The sequence below is a fragment of the Garra rufa genome, chromosome 13 (assembly GCF_049309525.1).
Source record: "Garra rufa chromosome 13, GarRuf1.0, whole genome shotgun sequence".
Classification (NCBI taxonomy): Eukaryota; Metazoa; Chordata; class Actinopteri; order Cypriniformes; family Cyprinidae; genus Garra; species Garra rufa.
Window position 1 is genome coordinate 29,501,278 of NC_133373.1, and position 19,134 is coordinate 29,520,411.

At 35.8% G+C, this 19,134-nt stretch overlaps 1 protein-coding gene across 1 annotated transcript in view; it reads right to left on the reverse strand.

Annotated features, from left to right (window-relative positions):
• nbas (NBAS subunit of NRZ tethering complex) overlaps positions 1-19,134 on the reverse strand; it is a 246,002-nt gene that overhangs the window by 158,914 nt on the left and 67,954 nt on the right. Inside the window, exons 27-30 of the mRNA XM_073852757.1 lie at positions 16,116-16,178; positions 5,766-5,888; positions 5,573-5,675; positions 1,016-1,245 (exon numbers count right to left, since the gene is read on the reverse strand). Coding sequence (XP_073708858.1) covers positions 1,016-1,245; positions 5,573-5,675; positions 5,766-5,888; positions 16,116-16,178 — 519 coding nt within the window. The remainder of the gene's footprint in view (positions 1-1,015; positions 1,246-5,572; positions 5,676-5,765; positions 5,889-16,115; positions 16,179-19,134) is intronic.

The window sequence follows — 19,134 nt, forward strand, 5'->3', positions numbered from 1 at the left end:
AATATTACTACTAATTATAAAATAATTTAAATAAAATATAAAAAAAAAATAAATGAATTAAATTATAATAATCATCATCAAAAACATTTTAGTTATACAAAAATGTCACTTTTTTCATTTATTTTGGGATATTATAAGATGGATTTTGGTTATGCTAATATTTTGGTGTCGTTACTTAAAAAGTTTAAAATTTGCATAAAATTTTAAAAAGCTGTATTTATCAATTAAGCTGACACAGGAACCTACAATATTAGTATTTTTTAAAGTATTACTGTAACTAGGCCTTCTATACTCTGCTATTTCTGAGTATTTTCTGTCTCAAAACAATACTAATGTCACTATTTTATTTTGAGATACTGCAAGATATATGTATTATAAATTAAAACGAGTTGTTATTATTATTAGTATTAAAATATTATTACTACTAATGAAGAGCATTTTAGTTATACAAAATATCACTTTTTATTCATTTATTTTGAGATATTACAAGATACATTATGCATCATTTAGGTATATTATTACTACTACTACTACTACTACTAATAATAAATAATATACATTTCTTAATGATACAAAAATCTTACAATATCTCAAAAATGAATTAAAAAGGAGATATTAAAATTTTTTTAATCATTAAACTAAATTATTATTATTGTTACACTATTAATAAAAAAATCTTAATGATACAAAAATACATCTTACAATATCCCAAAAATGAATAAAAAAGTGCTCTGCACTGTTTTACAGGAGAAATATGAAAGAAGTAGTTCACCAAAATAAAAAGTACTGTTTGTATTTAGTCAAAATTTTGAGTCACTGTTCACAAAAAAAAAAAAAAAGAAACATCTGTGGGAAATGCAGTATTCGTGAAAATGAATGAGCTTTGGGAACTAGTGAATTTTTTAATCTTAATTATTAAGATGCTAAAGAATATTTTGTGGTGTTATTGCTGGTTCAGATAGATAGATGTGGCACACAAAAACTACATAAATTAGAGGATCATGGGACATCATACCGTGCCAGGTTCATGCAGGGATCACTGAGGGTCGCCGAAGAGTTGAAGTATTCACGGGCAGCAGCCAGAACCAGCTCCACGCTGCGGCTATACGACACACGAGCGTGAGCTTTACCCCGAAACGAAACGCTGACCGGAGTGTCCTCTGACACGGCACTGCAGTGCATCAGCTGACCCGCCAGACGGACGTTTTCCTCTCGTCCCGAACACAGCAAACTCTCCACAAACACCTGCATGGACGAGAGACAGAGATTGACAGAAAAAGAGAGAGGAAGAGATCAGTGCCGTGTAGCGGAGACCCATGGGAAGAGCACGTTCAGGTGTGGCAATTAATCACCTGTCTTTAGTCAATTGCCGGCGAGACCGACTCACTACAGGAGAAATATCAAAAACTGCTCTTTCAATGACAACACAATCTCACGAGCATCTCTGCGCAACAGCTGTGGTGTTCTGGGTAATTTCAGTGTTGCTGTCAGCTACATTTAGGCGGAGTAAGACATCAGCATTTTTGTATGCTTAGGCCTATTTGTGTGCTCGTCAAACTGAACCAAGTTCCCTCATTAAAACATCATAAAATCCAAAGAATAAGCATTAATACATAATAGATATATTTAATTCTCTTTTGATTCCTGCTGTTCTTCACACAAAATACACTAGCCACTTTTTTGTTTAATGGTAATGTTAAAAGCTAATCTTTATACTTAAATTATGTTATTTGTCACTTTTATAGGGCGCAACTGGTGGGTTCCTGAAGTAAAAATAACATTCTTTTTCTACATTGGAAATCGTTTTTTAATGATTTATAAGTTATTGATGAGCACCAAATCCCTAGTGGAGAAAATGAAAAGATTTTTTTATTTCAGGAAGCAGACAGTTCCACTAAATAACAGTGAATATAACAGTATAACATCATATAAATCAATAAAAACTATAAAGACAGACCTACCCTGAGATCTTAAGCTTTTATACACTTTTATATGCTTATAGTATGCCATCAGTGCACAATATTTTAATCTTTTTTTTTTTTGTTTAATTCACATTTAAAGAGATAGTTCACCCAAAAATGAAAATTCTGTCATTAATTAAAACCTGCAAGACCTTCGGTCAACATCTGAACACAAATGACAAATAACAAAAAGACAGTTTTTTAACCCTGCATAGATAGCAACTGACATGTTCAAGGCCCAAAAAGGTAGTAAGGACATCATTAAATAGTCCACGTAACATCAGTGGTTCAACCTTAATTTTATGAAGCTATAAAAATACTTTTTGTGTGCAAAGAAAACAAAAATAATGACTTTCTCTTCTGAGTCAGTCTTCAACTTATTCACAAGACCATTTTACAAACTATTTTGACTATTTTAATGATGTCCTTTCTGCATTTCTCTGCCTTGAACGTGGTAGTTGTGTTGCTGTCTATGCAGGGTCAGAAAACTCTCATCAAAAATATCTTAATTTGTGTTCTGAAGATGAACAAAGATCTTACTGGTTTGGAATGACTAGTAATTAATGACCGAATTTTCATTTTTGGGTGAACTATCCCTTTAACTTTAACTGTGCATTGCATTGTTAAGAACTACACTACCCACAACCCTGCTAAGAAATTTCCATAAATCAAATTAAAATAATAAGATTAAAAAAAAACACACAAGAAGAGTTCTGCAATGACCCACATTCCCATGAAGCTCTGTGAATTACACAACTTGGTTTCCCAAGTTTCTATTAGAGATGCACCAAATTTTCGGCCACCGTTTCCAACAATGACTATATTATTCATTCAGGAGAGCCATCCTTTTACACTGAGGACAACTGAGGGACTCATATGCAACTATTTCAGAAGGTTCAAATGCTCACTGAGAGGAAAAACTATGCATTAAGAGCCAAGGGTGTAAACTTTTGAACAAAGTGAAGATGTGTAATTATTTTAATTTTTTTTTTGCCTAAATGTCATATATCTTTCATTTAGTACTGCCCTTCAGAAGCTACAGAAGATACTTAGATGTTTCCCAGCAGACAAAATAAGTTAAATTTACCCTAATCTTTTGAAATAGTTGCATATGAGTCCCTCAGTTGTCCTCAGTGTGAAAAGATGAATCTCAAAATCATACAGTCATTGTTGGAAAGGGTTCAAATACACCAAAAATGCTAAAAAACAAAAAACAAAGATTGTGTGGAACCTGAAGGATTTTTCTGAAGAACAGCAGGCAGTTTAACCGTTCAGGACAAAGAAGGGACTCATGAACAACTATCACTAAACAAAAAAAAACACAGCTAAGGATCATTAACACAGTATTACGAATCAAGCGTATGTAAACTTTTGAACAGGGTCATTTTTATAAATTAAACTATTGTTTTCTCTTGTGTCTTTTATTCAGGTCAGTACTAAATAAAAAATAACTTGCATTTTGTATGATTCCTCTTATTTTGGTAAAATAATTAACATTTTGCAGATTCTGCAAGGTGTATGCAAACTTTTGACTTTAACTGTATAAACATAATTTGCAAAAAAATTGTAAACTGTAAGTCAATTGTTTCATATTATTCCATCATCTTCAGAGGACTGCAATTCATGTATCTAGCTAATAGAGACCTTTTGAATTAAGCAAACAATCAAATTAAAATCCGCTAAACAAAGTAGCAGTACCTGGTAACAGACATTAAGACAGTTGCTGAGAGAACTCAAAAATCAACAAATCTTATTTCCCCCCACTGTGTGTTTATACGTGTGCTGCAAAACCTAAATGTCATTAACCGTGGCCCTTGGAGTTTCATATGGTCTTTAGAAATATAATCTGCAAGTGCTTTAATCTGTCTGCATTAGAGAATCCAATATCTGCAGTGCACATTGCACCTATAACCATAACACGGTTAACTCCCAACACCGCACAAATGAAATATCCGCCCCTGCTCGGTCTGCGAGCCAATGAGCCATTCCTAATGCACACCCACAGAAGTGAGGCAGAGTTTAGAGCTGGTTGCTGAGGTTTGTGTAAGTTCATTAGCTGTTTAGCTATTGAAGAGATTTCAAAGCAACTCTGCAGCACTATGTCAAATGGACCTAGACGCAGAGGGGAAATGGCGAGAATGCCAATTCCATAAAACTACATCCAAGTTCTTTCATTTTCCTCTCAGAACTTTCAATTTACTGTTCGTCTGGGATTGTCTTTCAGTAGCTTGAAGAAAAATACAGTGCAGGAGACCGTGCTGACAGGAAGTTGGTAAGAGCAATTTCAACAGAGTACAGGTTGAAGGATAATTCTCTTTTGTCGTTGTTGTCGGGTTTTTTCTTATTTTTAGTCGAGGGGGTGAGCAGCGCAGAGTTAAGGATGAACTCCTGACGGCGAGTTCAGCTCGGCTGTTCTGCTCTTGATTGTGATGAAGAAATCGACAGTGATGAAAACGCAGCCACGTTAGAGAATGCCGCTAAATTACAGAGCAAACAGACAAAGCCCACCGTCGGCATCAGACAAATGCACAGCCTGAGACTCTTTCTCACACACATACGAATATACAAACGTACAGTAACACAGCTGAAACCAGGCTGAGCAACAAAAGAAGGTAATGAGAAGATAGATAATGTTAGAGCTGTGGAAAGTAGAGTGGAAAGATCGCAGGAACTTTACTAAACCACAAGGAGCATAACATATAGCATAGTATAGAAAAACACAGTAGTTGCCAAAATTATTAGAACACTAGTATTTTCACCAGCTAAAAAATGGTTTTAAGTCAGTTATCTCTATTTTTTGCTGTAGTGTTAGTAGGAAATATCAGTTTACATTTCCAAACATTCATTTTGCCATTAACTATAATAATCTAGTGAGATTTTTGTTTGCACAAGGAGTCAGACAATAGCCAGTGCTCCACACAGATCTCATTGTCATCCAGTTTGTCTGGAATGAAATGAAGAAACAGAACAAACCGAGACAGACTACATCCAGAAGAACTGTGGCAATATCTCCAAGATGCTTCAAGAGACCTGGAAAAGTTTTAGGCACTTGTGTAACAATGCTGTAAAATGAGGCTGCTGTCAAAAATAATGTCATAAATAGATTTTCTTTATCAATTAACTTCTATTAACTAAATTTAAAATCAACATTTGGTGTGACCATCCTTTGCTTTTAAAGCAGCTTTTGCCCTAGGTGCACTTGTGCGTAGTTTCTCAGGTAGCTTTGCAGGTAGGTCTCTTGCCACAATTCTTCTGGATTTTGGTCTCAGTTTGTTCTGTTTCTTCACGTCATTCCAGACAGATTGGATGATGATGGGATCAGATCTCTGTGTGAAGCGCTGGCTGTTGTCAGACTCCTTGTGCAAACAAAAATCTCACTGGAATATTACAATTAATAGCAAAATGAATGTTTGGAAACGCAAACAGATATTTCCTACTGACACAGTACAGCAAAAGACAGAAATAACTGACTTAAAACCATTTTTTAACTGGTGAAAATACTAGTGTTTCAATCATTTTGGCCACCACTGTAACAGCTCTGTGACAATCCAGACAAGTTACAACAATTAGATTAATTATAAAAATATATTTTATTATATTATGTGTAGTACCTGATGGCAAGTCTCTGGCACTAGACAGGTGTAAACATTCTGCTGCATATCCAGAAGATCTTGAAGTAAACTTCTCCACACTGTCTCACTCACAGGAGGGTTTCTGAGCAAACAACAGACAGTGAGACAGGTGCACACCAGTGCTGTGGGAAATGCTACGGTGGCCATGTGTGTGTCCGTGAGTGTGTCATACTTGCGTCCTGTGTGACGGGTGAGTCGCACCATCAGCTGGTGAGCTTCTTCTTTGCTGTTCTGACTGTGCCTCACAAACGAGATGGGCTTCTGGAGACCGTGTTTCTCCAACACCTCAGCAACACTGGAGTAAGACAAAAATATCCAGATTTAAATAACAGTTCCTAAACTGGCTTACAGTACTTGTGAAACCTTATAAACACTTTTTAAGAGAAGTCTCTTATGGGCCATTCTACAGAATTGGTGCGTAGCATTTAAGTATTCTAATCTTAGATGTTTACTAAGATCCTTCTATTATTTATTGAATATATATATATATATATATATATATATATATATATATATATATATATATAAAAAAATCATAATTTATTGGGTACTTTCAATTGCGAGGTCCCAAACCCTAACCCCTAAATTTCAACTTATGACATTTATATTGAAATAATTTTTGTATTTTTTTCCATTGTTGTTTTCTTTGTTAAATTTGAAACTATGTTAAAAGAAATTGGGTTGCATTTTTAATGTCACAACCAAAAATGTGTATGTTTTAATGTAGTCTATTGCAAGTAGATAAGTCCAATCATTTTGAGGTAAATGTGTTTAAAATATAAAAAAAAAATATGTGTGTAACTTTAAGGAACGTCACTACTGAACACCTTTTTTGGGGAGTTATTCAATAAAATTAAGTTTTTAAATGTGTACAACTGTTCAGAACTGTGCTAGCTAACCATGTGTTGATTTGCATCTTTGAGCTAGGTTCAAAAGTATCTAAAATTGTCACTACCGAAAGAGTCAGTACTGAAATATTTGGTGGCATCGGTAGTGTTTTTTGGGTTTTAACCCATAAAATTGTCACTACTGAAATATCATTGTTTTGTTAGTGACAAAAGGGAACAGATAATCCTTTATTTGGTGGAAAAAAAACAAAATTGTAGTACAATTATGCTTTTATTTTGTATTTTAGTATGTTTTAGTAGTGTTTTAGTATGTGAGTTAAAATTCTTCAATGTGATATGGTTGCTACCAAAGCATTACTGCCACTACCGAAAATGTGCCGTTATGGGATGTTTTGTCAAAAATAAAGTATATTGAATTTTCAACTAAGATGTTAAGATAGTATTTGGTTCAATGTAGATTCATACTAATGAATCCTTAACTTTGAAATCAGTATGATCATCTTTTTGCCTTCCACAAAGAAACATTGGATTCAAAATACAACAAATCTCATAAATTGCACTTGAAATATTTTTAAAAATGTAATTGTTATGGATTTACCTCTGAAAAATTGTTAATAAAATAGCAAAAAATATATATTTACCATCTAGATGCAAGCAAAATCTTAATAGTTAAATATAACCCTTCTAGTTAAATGATTTAGGGGAATTGGGGAGAGGAGAAATATTACAACTTTTTGAAAAGACAATATGAGAATTAACTGCACAATTACTAGAAATGTTAACCTTGAATATTATTTGCATATTCTTGACTTTGGACCAGTTCTGTAGAACGGCCCTTATACACATCAATACTGTTTTTATTTAATCAAACAAAACAGTAAATACAGCAAAATTGTGAAAAATTGACACAACTGCAAAGAACTTTTTTTAGATTTTAATATATTTTAAAATGTATTTCTTTCCTATGATGGCAAAGCTGAATTTTCAGCAGACATTGATCCTTCAGAAATTATTCTAATATGCTGATTTAATTGACTTAGGAACCATCTATTATTACTATTAATGTAAACTCTCTGAAGAATTTAACATAGTAATAGATATGACAATGTTAATCTATGTGGTCTTTACAGAATAGATCTGCTATGCTGCCGAATTACTGCTGCTGTTGGTTATTGCTGTTACAAGTACAAGAACCAGTGGCAATACGCTGCTCTAAGTATATTTAAGATATATTGCAGCTATAGAAATAGCATATATAAAACCCACAGCATATCTATAGGTGGAGCTGGGGATGTAGAGGGTTTCAGAGAAACTCTGAAAGCATGCTTTAGTGAATGCTAACCAGCTATTTAAATGCAAAGCAGCAAGCTCATTGGCTGCATATGCAACATGAACCACTCAGCTTGTGCCAAGTAGTCTAATGCTGTGAATATCATCAGTTTGCAATAACGACGCATCAGCCTGCGCCATCTAGAGCTTCATGACAGAACTTGGCCTTTGTGTTGCTTATATTTTATACTACCAAGTGACATGATTTGCAGTAAAATAGTTTGATTGGACACATAACCTTTGATATACACCAAAAAATACTATACTAAAATAGGATGTGCATTTAACATTAGAACAAATCTGTGACATATATTATATATGAGTTTTGACCCACCAGTTAAGAACCACCATGGTAAATCAGACGCCATGCCTAACCACAGCTATATGCTAACAGCTGCTCAGAGGAGACGAGAACAGACAGAGGTGTCTGAATGAACCTCAGTGAGCTGAACTGGTGCCGTGTCTGGCTGAGATGCCCTCAATAAATGAGGATGTACCCTCCCTTGGGAGCCTCTAGCACAGATGTTTTCTGTTTCCTTCTTTTCTTCCTGTCTCACACTCCTTCCCTCATGTCTCTTTCTTTCTCTCTACAATCTGCTGGGGACAGATTTGTTTTTCTTTTTTCCTGTTTCACTTACATATTTTTGTGCTTCCCTCTCTCTTTAACTCCTCTCTCCATCTGTCTGTGGCTTTTTAAGTCTTTTCCAGTAATCATGACCTGTTCCTGAAACGACTGCTTAAACATGCAAAATGTTTTTACCTTGTAATTTAGTTTTGCTTTAAAAAGCATTATTTTTACAGCCTAATCGTGTAATGACTAGTGTTAGTAACATTAATGTTGATATTTTCTTATAATGTCAACAAGCTGCCACATACTTTCTTAGTATATAAACACATATTAGGAGTGGGCGATATACTGGTAGACACAATTAATCGGTAGAAATTTATTATTATTATTATTATTATTATTATTATTATTTTTAAGCACTGTCATTTAAAAACGGTTATTTTTGCCACTTAATAGGCCTTGAACAGTTAAATGCACACACATGTATCTGTCAAAATGCCCTCTTTGCATATATATTCTAATAAAAACAGTAATTTATGTCTTAGGTGAAAGTAAACAACTGAGAAGGAAAGCACACGTTTAACAGTATATTGGATCTAGGCAGCTCTTAAAGTGACAGCAGTCTAATATTCCTGCTGTCTGTCATTCATGTTTATCAAACAACAAAAGAGAAAATCTTTCAGTGTTTTTGACTAAATCACTTTTGTAACTTTAATAAGAAATATAAATAATTTACACAGTTAAGAATATGCATTGTTTTAAAATATTTGATTACTTTATACAGTGTATATAGCATTTCTTATTTACTCTTTTTTTTGTCCTATTGCTTGTAATTAGTTTCTTTATTTAAATCACTGAATGTTTACTTTTCTTCAGTGAGCTTGAGTTTTTTTTTTTCTAATTTAGGTTAATATTTTTTTGTGATATTGACACTGGTGACACAAATTATTAAATGCATAAGGTTTCAAAAATAGTCCTATTATTATTTAACCTTATTTAAAGCAAAAGTATCCATTTAACAATATACAGTTGCATCTCAATAAATTAGAATGTTGTGGAAAAGTTCATTTATTTCAGTAATTCAACTCAAATTGTAAAACTTGTGTATTAAATAAATTCAATGCACATCGACTGAGGTAGTTTAAGTCTTTGGTTCTTTTAATTGCGATGATTTGGCTCACATTTAAAGCTATGGTCTACAATTTCAAAGATTGTTCATTATTAATAACCTCGTTTAGATGCTGGTTATGGTTCTACAGTACAATCCTAATAATACGAAGAGAAAAAAGAATGAAAAAAATCCATTCATTCACTCTATTGGGTGTACACCCGCAGAGAAATTGACCAATGTAAGCTGTCCGGCCGGACAGCTTACATTGGTTAACTGCTCTCATCCAATCCCCTGCTCCACTCGCGTCTCCACCCACCGCACCCCACCCCGCCCCCTCCTGCGACATGAAATTTTGCGCGAAATTAGGCAGCATCAACTCAGCAATGGAGAAAAACCAACAAACAGACAGCAGCAAGCGGCCCCTGCTCGCCCCAAACGTCAAGGTTGGAAGAAAGAGAAAGTCAATTGAGGAAAGAGCAGAGATTTAAAAAAAAAATGTGAAAAACGCCGGACTCAAAGCCGAATCAATATAGGGTCCACCATTGCCCGTTGGTGGAAGCTTCAGAGAAACCTTGTACTTAAAACCGACGCTGACATGGCTGACTTTTTGTTTAGCAGGTAACTTAAGCATTTATTTATACTTTTATGGTGTGGTGTATTACATAAATAGCTTTTTATCAGTCTGACAACATGATCTTGATACCGGTCTGCATTGGAATGTTAGCCGTTCAGCATCGCCTATCACGGGTCAAAGTAATTATATTTCTTTAAGTGCTTGACTATTTCAGTATGCCTAACGTCAGCGGTTTTCTGTTCGAGCCGATAGAACATTGCATGTGTTGCTAATCTTGCGTGTGCGTGAACTCAAACGTGTGCCTCTGAGCTATTTTGTTAGGACAATGGTGACATTGCATTGTTGATGAAGCAACTACGTTCAAGTGTCGAAAGTTAACTTTACATATGATGTGTCATTAGCGAGGTCATTAGATTGAAGCGACTAAGCAATCCGACATCGCACATGGTACATCTCTGTTCCATGTTTACTCCTGCTTGACTGAGTGACGTTGTTCAGGTCGTTTCCCGGTGGGAGGGATCAGGTAGCACAGAGGGGAGGGGAGTGCGTGTGGAGGGGCGGGATGAGTTTTTTAAAAATTCAGGCTTTCTCGACTGATTTTCAACATCGTAGACTACAGCTTTAACAAAAACTCACCGATTCACTATCTCAACAAATTAGAATATGGTGACATTCCAATCAGCTAATCAACTCAAAACACCTGCAAAGGTTTCCTAAGCCTTCAAAATGGTCTCTCAGTTGGGTTCACTAGGCTTGGGTTTACACAATCATGGGGAAGACTGCTGATCTGACAGTTGTTCAGGAGACAATCATTGACACCCTTCACAAGGAGGGTAATCCACAAACATTCATTGCCAAAGAAGCTGGCTGTTCACAGAGTGCTGCATCCAAGCATGTAAACAGAAAGTTAAGTGGAAGGAAAAAGTGTGGAAGAAAAAGATGCACAACCAACCGAGAGAACCGCAGCCTTGAGAGGCTTGTCAAGCAAAATCGATTCAAGAATTTGGATGAACTTCACAAGGAATGGACTGAGGCTGGGGTCAAGGCATCAAGACGTGTCAAGGAATTTGGCTACAGTTGTCGTATTCCTCTTGTTAAACCACTCCTGAACCACAGAAAACATCAGAGACGTCTTACCTGGGCTAAGGAGAAGAAGAAATGGACTGTTGCCCAGTGGTCCAAAGTCCTCTTTTCAGATGAGAGCAAGTTTTGTATTTCATTTGGAAACCAAGGTCTTAGAGTCTGGAGGAAGGGTGGAGAAGCTCATATCCAGTGATAAGTTTCCACAGTCTGTGATGATTTGGGGTACAATGTCATCTGCTGGTGTTTGTCCACTGTGTTTTTTGAAAACCAAAGTCACTGCAACCGTTAATCAAGAAATTTTAAAGCACTTCATGCTTCCTTCTGCTGACCAGCTTTTTAAAGATGCTGATTTCATTTCCCAGCAGGATTTGGCATCTGCCCACACTGCCAAAAGCACCAAAGGTTGGTTAAATGACCATGGTGTTGGTGTGCTCGACTGGCCAGCAAACTCACCAGACCTGAATGCCATAGAGAATCTATGGGGTACTGTCAAGAGGAAAATGAGAAACAAGAGACCAAAAAATGCAGATGAGCTTAAGGCCACTGTCAAAGAAACCTGGGCTTCCATACCACCTCAGCAGCGCCACAGACTGATCACCTCCATGCCACGCCGAATTGAGGCAGTAATTAAAGCAAAAGGAGCCCCTAACAAGTTTTTGTTAAATGTGAGCCAAATCATCACAATTAAAAGAATCAAAGACTTAAACTACTTCAGTCTATGTACTACGGTGGCCGACAGAGGCCAACGCGCTGCAAACAAGAAAACACATGCAAACAGAAAAAACGACAACAAATTAAGAAAACATCTTCATCCGTTTGACAACACAGGCGCTGCAAATCCTCGCAACGCAAACACAAATACGGAAACGCGCTGCAAATTCTCACAACACAACCAAACTCAGAAACGCGCTGCAAATTCTCACAACACAACCAAACTCAGTAACGTGCTGCGAACACACGAAGGCGCTGCAAACTAACAAACGCGCTGCATATAGATCGGTCCACAACGGAAATGTTTCAGGGGGACCTCAAAAAGTGACGAACTCATCTGGGACCTGATTATTTATATCACTATATTACCTGATTATTTAAATCACTATCACCTTTAAGTGATACTATACTATCACTAAAAGGTGATAGTTCACCGATAACACCTCTGCTCTGACCAACAGCCACTGAACAAATAATCAGGTCCCAGATAGGTTCGTCACTTTTTGAGGTCCCCCTGAAACATTTCCGTTGTGGACCGATCTATATGCAGCGCGTTTGTTAGTTTGCAGCGCCCTCGTGTGTTTGCAGCGTGTTTCTGAGTTTGGTTGTGTTGTGAGAATTTGCAGCGCGTTTCCGTATTTGTGTTTGCGTTGCGAGGATTTGCAGCGCCTGTGTTGTCAAACGGATGAAGATGTTTTCTTAATTTGTTGTCGTTTTTTCTGTTTGCATGTGTTTTCTTAAGTTTGCAGCGCGTTGGCCTCCGTCGGCCACCGTAATGTACACTGAATTTAATACACGAGTTTCACAATTTAAGTTAAATTACTGAAATAAATGAACTTTTCCATGATATTCTAATTTATTGAGATGCACCAGTATATCGTTACCGTTAAATAAAATTACTCATATCACACTGACACACACACAAATGTATATCATAATACATGTGTGAAAATGTATGCAAAATTTTACTCCAATGATGTCCAATGATATATAAATAAAACAATCAGCATATTCGCTTCTAAAGCCACTTTCTGTAATGTCTACATTATAGAATGTCTACACTGATTTCTTTCAAATCAGCAAAGAAAATCCAGTTTTGATATGCCCTCTTTAACATTCAAACAGAGAGCAGAGAACAGGGGGGATAAAAGAAAACACTGGCAAAGACACAATTCAGATACAAAGAGGGGAAAGGGTAAATCTTGAGAGACTGAGGAAAAACGAGTGATAAGTTAGAGAGCAAACAAGAGAAAAAGAGTGAAATTAAGGCTGCAGCGACTGCGCCCTCCCAGGCCAGTCATAAATATCTGAGAGAGAGACTTTCATCATCCTTTCCACTGACAGAATCCTAATGGATCTAAAGGAATGTGTCTCTACGGAGCCATTACAGGCTGATCACGTCACCTGAGCTGAGATTGACACACACGCAAAGACAAAAAAAAAAAAAACAAACACAGAAACACATGCAAACAAGGTGCAGCATACAACATACATATAAACATGCTTTGTTCAGATAGTCAGACCTCCTTGTTTGGTTTGTCTGGTGCAAATCAGTTTTGTTACCTAAAAACAATCAGCCTAACGTTTATACATCTCATCCTGAAAATCAGATTTTTTTTGGAATGTGTCTCAGTCTGAACAGCCAGACTGAATTTCAAGTAGTTTCTTTTGTCATTCAGGAAGTATTGCGTATGTAACATCCCACAAAGTGTGCAATATGGTCTCAAGCTGTGTCCGAATACACACTCATTTCTTCTTTATCTTTCCTAATATAGCAAACTAAATGGCACTGTCTACGTAGTGGTAAATGAGCGAACACTTCAGCAGGTTTTGGACAGTATGCATGAATGCGTAAAATGCCTCTGTTCTCTCATGTGCTGCATGAGGGAGATGTCATGATGGACGTGAGCAGACCAAAAATTTCCAATTTTCCCATCCTCTCTCCCCACAATGACAGCTTTTCTCAGTAGTTGCGTGAGAAAGTCTTTTGACATTGTGCTGAAGCTTACATCATTACCCACCGAATAGCGACTACACCAGCGGCTCTCAAACTTTTCAGGTCAAGTACCACCTCTGATCAAATCAAAACATCCAAGTACCAAGACACAACAATGTTCCTCTCATTTTCATTAGCTCTGATTGCTGAAGGGCTGTGAGAAACAAACACATAATGCTGCATTCGGATTAATATCGATAATTCTGCAGTTCAGATCAATCATGTTGCTCTACGACCTACGACTGGCCCTTTGTAGATGTTTAGAAGGACCCTATACATACTTCATAATAATGACATCTAGAAAGGATTACAATGTATTTCTGTGAGTTAATATGCAAATTTCGCAGTCCAATTCAAACACATAAATAATAAATATAGCCTACTCTGGAATATGAGGTAATGTGACCAATCTGTCTTGAGGTGTTTGAAACGGACTGGTTATGTATTTGATAAGCTGCTGTTCTCAGGGTTGAGTGATGAATCCAGTGTTTCAGAATCAAAATGAAGGCCAATTTTAAAAGCATGAAGTTGTGAAATTAACCTGAGGTCAAATAGAATATCTCGCCTTTTATATTGATTCACATCTAGCATTCCTGAACTAATAACGTTTGCTATGAAATTTACAAAGCTATATTAAACTACTAAATAATTTCGAAATTAGAAGTAAAATATTGAAAACATAAAAAATACATGATATAAAATCTTTCAAATAAGATAATAAGCAATGTACTATGTACTATGTTTTAAAGGGGTGATCAGATTTTTGCGTGTTTGCGTATAAATGTGTCTTAGCAGTGTGTCCATTCACTCCTTTTTTTAATCCACAAAAAACCTAAATGGTCTCAATTATCAAGCCATTTTGATTTTCTGAGCAGTATGACATTGTTCAGGCCCCGCCCACAATCGCTAACGGAATGTCCCGTATTAGCATATTTCCGCCCTCAGCCAGTTATACACTGTCAGCCATTCTCTCTGCACTTGAGCAGTTGTAGCCACAACAACGTCTCGCAAGCAATGCAGGTGTTTTGTTGTTGTATGTAAAAGTGAACGTAAGAGTCTTCATTTTCACCCGTCATTAGAGCCATTGAGAATGCAGTGAATTAGTTTTGTTTTTGATGGTAACATACCACCGAATGCATCGAAATTAGTTTACAGGTATGTCTGCGCAAATCATTTTATTCTGAACAAAGGACAATTCAAGACAGGTTTTGCTAAAAGTACCCACTATTTATGATTCAGCTTCACCTCCAGAAGAAGCAAGTCTCAGACAATTATTTGTAAAAAGGGTGTTGTTTTACACTACCACTGAGGAATTTTAATCGAAGTATGTTGCAGACATTTCATGAAGACTCTTTTGACAAGAAAGACATGTTCCTGGATGTTTTTCATCATTCAGTCTTTTCATTTCTTCACATTTAGTTTTTGCTTTTCTATCGTCTACTTTTAACACCAAATCTTTGAAGTAGTTTTTAGTTTTAACTTTTGATCCAGAAACATGTTGCACTTGGTGAAATCACGTACACCTAAAGAATCATACCAACTTGTGGAAAATGGGCATTCGACGTCTCTTTTAAAGTAATTCAAAATATTTTTATCCAGTAAGGATGCATTAATTTGGTCAGACGTAAGAGTAAATGAATTTAAAATGCTACAAACTATTTCTATTTCAAATAAATGCTGTTCTTTGACATTTTCTATTCATCAAAGAATCCTAAAAAGAGGAAATGTTACTTGAGCACCAAATTTACATTTTAGAATGATTTCTAAAGGATGGTGTGACTCTGAAGGCCAGAGTTATTGCTGCTCAATATTCAGCTTGGCTATCACAGGGAAAGAAAAAAAAACATTTTAAAATATGTTAAAACAGAATATTTTATTTTTGTAGTATAAATTTAGAACATTACTGCTTTAATATGCTTTTCACCAAATACATGTAGGTTTAATGAACATAAGAGACCTCCTTCAAAAACATTTAAAAATCTGACTGACCTCAAACTTGTCAACAGCAGTGCATAATATAAATATAAATATCTATCAGTGAAAATGCTAAAAGACTTTTAATTACACTGAATGCTTGGACATGTGTCAGAGACATTGTGGAATGACATATCTGCTACACAAATAAATGCAATTAAAGCATGAGTTCAGAGGATCATTTACACCATAGTAAAATGTCATCATATCGCCAGCCCCGTTACAACATTAACGATGCGGCAGTATGAATTCTTATACTGTGTACTGTAAAAAGCGCAAGTAATACAAACACATTTGACTTGACTTGACTCATTCAGTCACTTCTTACCTCAAGTGTTTCTCAAGACTGTCCACCTGGTCATGCAAGGCTTTTGTAGTGTCTGTTTCTGGTCTGAAAAAGAGAGAGAAGTAAAAACAGATCAAAGATCAGCCATCTGAACACACAGACTGCATTTATCGAAAGTCACTTTCAAGATTTTAACCTTCCATTATGTCTATGTTTATATGCGCATGAATAATACAACTATTTCCAATAATCAGAGTAACCGCATTATGATGTTTACATGTCAAGAGCAAGCTCCTCACTCCCATTTACATGCAATTTTTATTATTCATATTATTTGCTATTTGCTTATTTATTTTGTCAACATGAAATGTTTCCTCTGCTCATTTAGTTTTAGTCTAGTTTTAGTCATAAGATTAGATTAGATTAGATTTAGTCAGCTAAACTCTAATGGGTTTAGTTAGTGTAATGCATTTATTAAGCATTTCTCTAAAATTACCAAACTCATTGTACTTAATATGTTTGATATTAAGGTTTCATCATGATGGACACAGATTTAACTGCTGTGACACACAACATGCCTTTATATTAAAATTAAATGAAACTACTTAATAAAAACAAAACAAAACAAGAAAATGGTGGTCTTTTCAACGAAATACCAATGGTTATATAGGCTAATTATGCATTCTTTATAACAACTTGTTCACCACATTCTTCATTATTTTAACCAGACATATTAATATAAATTTAAATGAATCTGTATTAGGGCTACTAAAGGGATTCAGTCAAGAGCAGTGAGTGATTTTTCTCTTTGTTTTGTTGCTTGATGAACGTCAATGCCACAGACAATAGCAACTAAATTAGGCTGCTGTCCCTTTAAAACCGAATGCACGGATGCACTAATACACATCCAATATTCTCCCGACTGTTTATATTCATCAAAGAATCCTGAAAAGAAACAAATTTTACTTGAGCATCTAAATGATGGTGAGACTCTGATGGCCAATGTTTTTGCTGCTGAATATTCAGCTTTGCTATCCAAGGGGGGGGAAATCATTTTAAAATATGTTAAAACAGAATATTTTATTTTTGTAGTATAATTTTATAATATTACTGCTTTAATATACTTTTCACCAAATCCATGTATGTTTAATGAACATAAGAGACCTTCAAAAACACTTAAAAATCTGACTGACCACAAACTTTTGCAGTGCATAATATCAATGTCTACCAGTGAAAATGTAAGACTTTAATAACACTGAAAGCTTGGTCATGTGTCACACAACATGCCTTTATATTAAAATTATATAAAACTACTTCTCATAAAAAATTAACTTTTTTTAAATGAAATACCAATGGTTATATAGGCTAATTATGCATTCTTTATAACAACTTGTTTACCACATTCTTCATTCTTTTAGCCAAACATATTCATATAAATTTAAGTTATTCTGTATATGATTTTCTCTCTTTGTTTTGTAGCTTGATGAACATTAATGCCACAGACAATAGCAATTAAATCAGGCTGCTGTCTCCCAACTGTTTACATTCATATAAGACCTAACCGAGTGTGTTTACGTGAATACTCATCAAAATGGCCTGTTCAACATCATTTTGTGTGTATTTCTCTGTTAATGAGAGGCGTAATGAGAGGTGTGCTTTGTGAGAGGAACTCCTTCGAAAACCCGACCAAATTCTTTTTTGCATCGTCAAATTTCTCCATATGTATTCTCTTCTCTTACCCCCAGATATTGACATAATTAAATGTTTTATGAGATGTGCAGCAATGTATGCATCTAACCTCCTAACCACACAGCAGATTCGTTCTGAATGAATCTTTTCCCAAATCGTCCCTCCCTAGCTTTTCATCATTCAAAACGAGTTTTTGTTTTGTTATCATCTCCTTTTCGTCTGTGAAAAAATGTTGTTGACGAAAATGATTTGTCCACGAAATTAACACTGGTGTTTACATGCCTGTATATTCTGATTAAAATCAGCGTAGGCCACCTATGTTAATATGATTATGCTTGCTGCGATTATGGGTTTATTCGCATTATTTAGATCAAAGTATTGTGTTTACATGAGGTAAAGTTTAAATCGCAATATTGCCAAAATCTAATTATAATCGCATTAAGAGGGTACATGTAAATGCACTCAATAGCTAGCTTGCCTATATTTTGCATGTTTGTCACACTTTAATGTTTCAGATCATCAAACAATTTTAAATATTAATCAAAGATAACACAAGTAAACACAACATGCAGTTTTTAAATGAAGGTTTTTTTTTTGAAGGGAAAACAAAATCCAAACCCACATGGCCCTGTGTGAAAAAGTGTTTGCCCCCAAGACGAAAACCGCTGCTGAGCAAAAAGAACATAAAGGCTCGTCCTCAGTCCTCAGACTTTTGGGAAAATACTCTGTGGACTGACGAGACAAAAGTTTAACTTTTTGGAAGGTGTGTGTCCCATTGCATCTGGCGTAAAAGTAACACAGCATTTCAGAAAAAGAACATCATACCAACAGTAAAATATGGTGGTGGTAGTGTGATGGTCTGGGGCTGTTTTGCTGCTTCTGGACCTGGAAGACTTGCTGTGATAAATGGAACCATGAATTCTGCTGTTTACCAAAAAATCCTGAAGGACAATGTACGGTCATCTGTTCGTGACCTCAAGCTGAAGCGAACTTGGGTTCTGCAGCAGGACAATGATCCAAAACACACCAGCAAATCCACCTCTGAAGGGCTGAAGAAAAACAAAATGAAGACTTTGGAGTGGCCTAGTCAAAGTCCTGACCTGAATCCTATTGAGATGCTGTGGTATGACCTTAAAAAGGATGTTCTTGCTCAAAAACCCCCCAAAATGGCTGAATTACAACAGTTCTGCCAAGATGAGTGGGCCAAAATTCCTGCACAGCGCTGTAACAGACTCATTCCAAGTTATTGCAAACACTTGATTGCAGTTGTTCCTGCTAAGGGTGGCCCAACCAGTTATTTAAGTCTAGGGGGCAAACACTTTTTCACACAGGGCCATGTGGATTTGGATTTTGTTTTCCCTTCAAAATAAAA